Here is a 4271-nt window from a genome sequence, read left to right as displayed (position 1 = left end):
CCTGTCCGTCTATGAGAGCATTATCTACCCGTCTACCTGTCCATCTATGAGAGCATTATCTAACCGTCTACCTGTCTGTCTATAAGAGCATTATCCACCTGTCTACTTGTCAGTCTATAAGAGTATTATCTACCTGTTTATAAGAGCATTGTCTACCTGTCTATAAGAGTATTGTCTCTCCTTTCCCCCCATCTGTCTATAAGGGTATTATCTCTCTGTCCACCTGTGCATTCACATGTGCCCCCATCACATATCCTGTGAGCCATCCCCATCTGCCCTGCTTCCTTTGCTGGGAAACCCCTCTGTTGACTCTCTTTCCTCCACCCTCTTTAGGAAGTCCCTCCTTTGGGCCAGGCCTCTGAGGGCAGCTGCATCCCACATTTGTGCAGGCCTCCCTGCTTGACCAGTTGCTATCTTTGTTGCCCTTTGGGGACTGGACACTCAGTGGTGAGTGGTGGCTGGGCCCTGTGTGTGGCTCTTCCCCATATGAGCCCCCCACACTGAAAGCAGAGGGGGCAGCCCAGAGGCCAGGTCCCTGGGGAGGTTGTGAGATGTCTGAGACTAGGGCAGGGCCCTGCCCTCTGGTGGTGTGTGGTGCAGGTGTCCCCACAGTGGCTGTGGGGCTGCAGTGGGCCCTAGGTAGCCACCTCTCTGGCCTGCTCTGATATTTCCCAGCCTGCCCGCCCTGGCTATGATCTGGGCCCCACTTGGGCTCAGGGAGGCTTGGAGACTTGAGTCTGGGGCAGCCTGGGAGGGAGCTGGGCTTGGGGAAGCCCTGCTGGGGCCTGGGAGGGGCCTCCCTTGCCATCGTGGATCTGTGTCTGGGCTGTGAACTTTCTGTCCCTGTAGGGCTCAGACATGTATGTGCAGTGTGTGTATGTGCATGTGCAGGTGTGCAGAGCAGTGTGGAGAGGGCTGGGTAGGGCTGGTCTCCCCTTTGTGAGTGCGTGGGGCTGTCCTACATGTCTTGTATTGTTCTTAGGGGCTGATCACTTAGAGTGGGATGCTCTGGCTCTCAGAGGCCCAGGGCCCAGCCCCTGATGCCCTCCATTCTCTCCCGCCCTGACCTGCCTACCCCTTGCTCACCCTTTCTCATCCTTCCCTAGTTGCAGTCAGAGGACAAACAGCTATGGTGCCTGCCCACTCTGCAAGCCTGCCTCCTACCCCCATTCCCTGGCCCGGGGTCTCTCAGGACCCCTCCTGGGCTGTGCCTGCCTGGGCTGACCTTGGATTTCACACCTAGCCCGGCCTCAGCTCTGTGCACCACACACCCCCATGCCCACACCTGTAGCCCTGGCCCTCCCTGGTGTGCTGCAGACCCTGAGGATGGACAGACAGTTGCCAGAGGGAAGCATGGGTATGCTTGGGACAAGCATGGAGTTTATTCATGGGGCAGGTTGAGCGGGTGACTTAGTAACAGACGCCATCTGCCTCTGACATGATCACAGACACATTGACGTGGGTGGGTTTACCCGCGAGGCGGTCGATGGTCTTCTGTGTAAAGGACAGAGGCAGGGTCTCGTGGCCCACCATGCAAGAGTAGATGTCCCCCCTCTTCCAGTCTTCAGCTGTCACGCGCAATGTGCTGGTCACAGCGAAGGTTTTGGCACCTTGACCGGGCTCCTGCCGGGGGGCCCAGGTCAAGTAGTCCCCGCGGGGCAGCTCCTGGGACCCATGCAGCCAGCGCACCATCACGTCACTGGGGCTGAAGCCGCGCACCAGGCATGTCAGAGTCACCAGCTCATTCAGGGCCAGCTCCTCCGACGGCGGCGGCAGCAGGTGGACCTGGGGCCGGAAGGTATTCCCTGCGGGGGTGGAGAGCCAGGTCAGGGGTCTGGGCAGGGGAGGAAGGAGGCCCCTGCCTTGTTGGGCACCCTGGGCTGTGTCCTGGACTCTCACCTGGCCTCAGTTTTCCCCTTCTCCCTACCTGGACCCTAGACTCAAGTCTCTCATCCTGAGCTCAGGTAGGACCCAAACCATGGCCGGGGCAGGGCAGTGCTAGGGAGGGTCAGAAGCAGGCTAGGAGTGCCTACGCCCAGGGACTGGGAGGGAGGAGGCAGGTTGGGAATGTGCTTTGCAAAGTGGAGAGTGCTGTGCAGTGCCCTGGGGTGGATGTGGGCCCACCTATGTCTTTGAAGATGGTGGCAGTTTCTGAGATTTTGGAATCAGATTGGGTGGCAGTGCACGTGAAGTGGTCCCCACGGTTCCAGGGTTCTGCGCAGCCGGGCAGGACACTGGACACACTGTAGCAGCCACAGGAGTCCCGCACAGCTGTTTGCTGGACAGCATCCTTCCCCGCCGTGGTCGTCCAGGCGAAGATGACGTTGTTGGGGTTCACCAGGCCGCTCAGTGTGCAGGTGAGATTGGCGTCCAAGCCCAGGAGCAGATCTTCCACGGCAGGCCGGCTCAGTGACAGTTTTGGGTGGCAGCAGGATGGCACTACTGATGGGTGTGGAGTTGAGAGAGGCCAGAGCAGGTCAGCATGCCCCTGCTGTCCCCTGCCCTTCACAGAGCCCTGGGTCTAGGGCCCCCACCTGCCTCATCCTGGGCCTCAGCCTAGCAGTCCACTCCCATCTGAATGAGAGGTGGCTCTCTGTGGGGGACACGGGTCTAGGAGCTGAGTCAGGCCAGGATGGGGTGTCCGCCCCTCCCCCAGACTGCCCTCTGACCTGGGGGTTGAAGGGTGCAGGGCACCAACACATCCTGGTTGGGGTATGTGTGGTGCTTCACGTGGCACTGCACAGATGAGCCATCTGGGCACTGGGCGGCTGGCAGAGTCAGCTGGCTGCTTGCAGTGTACAGGCCCCCGGTGCCAGCCTGGGAGGGCAGGAAGTGTCTGACCTCCCCACTTTTGTTCCAGGTCATTGTCAGTGGCTCCGAGGGGAAGAAGCCCTGGACTAGGCAGGCAATGACCACCTGCCCATCCGGCTCAGCACTTCGAAGACTCAGTGGGAACACCTCGGGTTTGGTCGGGGACGCTGGAACACAGGAAACACTGTTGAGCACATTGCTCTCATGCTGCCGAACTCCTGACAGCCCTGTGAGGGCAGGCCCCTGCCGCCTCACCTCTGTGCTGGAGGACCTGGCATGAGGAGTGGATCTTGCCTGAGGTCACATGGCCTCTATACCAGGGGCCTGCAGTTGGCCCACTGTCCTATCTGGCTATACTTCCCCTGAATCTGCTCCTTAGAGGGGCCCTTGCCCACGCCCTCCCAGACTGGGAAGCTCCATGAGCCTCAGCTCCCATCTGTAATTGGGTGCAGCCTGGCCCAGGGAGGGGCCCTGGAGGGACAGTGTGGCCTGGGCTCCAGTGCAACACAGGGGTGTGAGCAGGCTGAAGTTCCTGGCTATGTCCCCACTTCCCCTTCTCTTGTGAAGGTCTTAGTCCTGTAGTCCACTGTATTACCCCAACTCCCCGGCCAAGGCAGTCCTCCACTCTGTGGCCAACTAGGGTCCCAGGACAAGAGGCCAAAACCCAATAGTCCATAGCAAGGTCCTCTATGGGTCTGCCAACAGGCACAACCCCAGTGGCCCCAGGTTAGCGAGTGAAGGGAAGGGATAGATCTCAGGTGATCCATGAATTGCATGGTTGAGAGCATCCCTCAAAATACTGGGCCTGAGTGTCTGGAACAAGTGTTCTCAAGTATATAACATTCAATGTGATGTCCCTACCAAATTGTGCTTAGACTGGCCAAGGAGAGCCGAGTTGAGTCCAGGTGAACCCAGCTCATTCCAGACCAGCTCAATTCCAGCCCAGCCCAGCCCAGTCCAGCCCAGCTCAACTCAGCTCTGTCCAGCCAAACTCAGCTCAGTTTAGCTCAGCTCAGCCAGGTCAGCCCAGCTCAGTTCAGCTCAGCTCAACCCAGTCCAAGTCAGCCAAGTTCAGGTAAGCATAGCTCAGCTTTGTCCAGTCCAGCTCAGCTCAGCCCCATCCAGGCAAGCTTAGCACAGATCAGCCAGGTCACCCCAGCTCAGTTCAGCTCAGCTCAACCCAGCCCAGTTCAGCCAAGTTCAGGCAAACACAGCTCAGCTTGTCCAGTCCAGCCCAGCCCAGCTCAGCTCAGCTCAGCTCAGCCAGCTCAGCCCATCCCAGCTCAGCTCAGTTTAGCTCAGCTCAGCCAGTTCAGCTTAGCTCAGCCAGTTCAGCCCATCCCAGCTCAGCCCAGCTCAGCCCCGCTCAGCCCTGCTCAGCCCTGCTCAGCTCAGCTAAGCTCAGCTCAACCCATCTCAGCACAGCACAGCCCAGCTCAGTCAGTTCAGCTCAGTTCAGC

The 4271-nt window shown here is 59.2% G+C and overlaps 1 gene segment (V, D, J or C); it reads right to left on the bottom strand.

Annotated features, from left to right (window-relative positions):
• Positions 1 to 1350: 1350 nt before the first annotated feature.
• Positions 1351 to 3111, bottom strand: LOC100947956 (the record flags this gene model as incomplete). The annotated part of the segment is given in 3 exon segments: positions 1351 to 1805; positions 2125 to 2439; positions 2670 to 3111. Coding segments are annotated over 3 exon segments (1152 nt in total), but the record flags the coding sequence as incomplete, so codon positions are not given.
• Positions 3112 to 4271: the final 1160 nt, after the last annotated feature.

Source organism: Otolemur garnettii, unplaced genomic scaffold (assembly GCF_000181295.1).
Source record: "Otolemur garnettii isolate 467f Iridium unplaced genomic scaffold, OtoGar3 scaffold00283, whole genome shotgun sequence".
In the NCBI taxonomy this organism is placed as follows: domain Eukaryota; kingdom Metazoa; phylum Chordata; class Mammalia; order Primates; family Galagidae; genus Otolemur; species Otolemur garnettii.
This window is presented reverse-complemented; position numbering and strand designations above follow the sequence as displayed.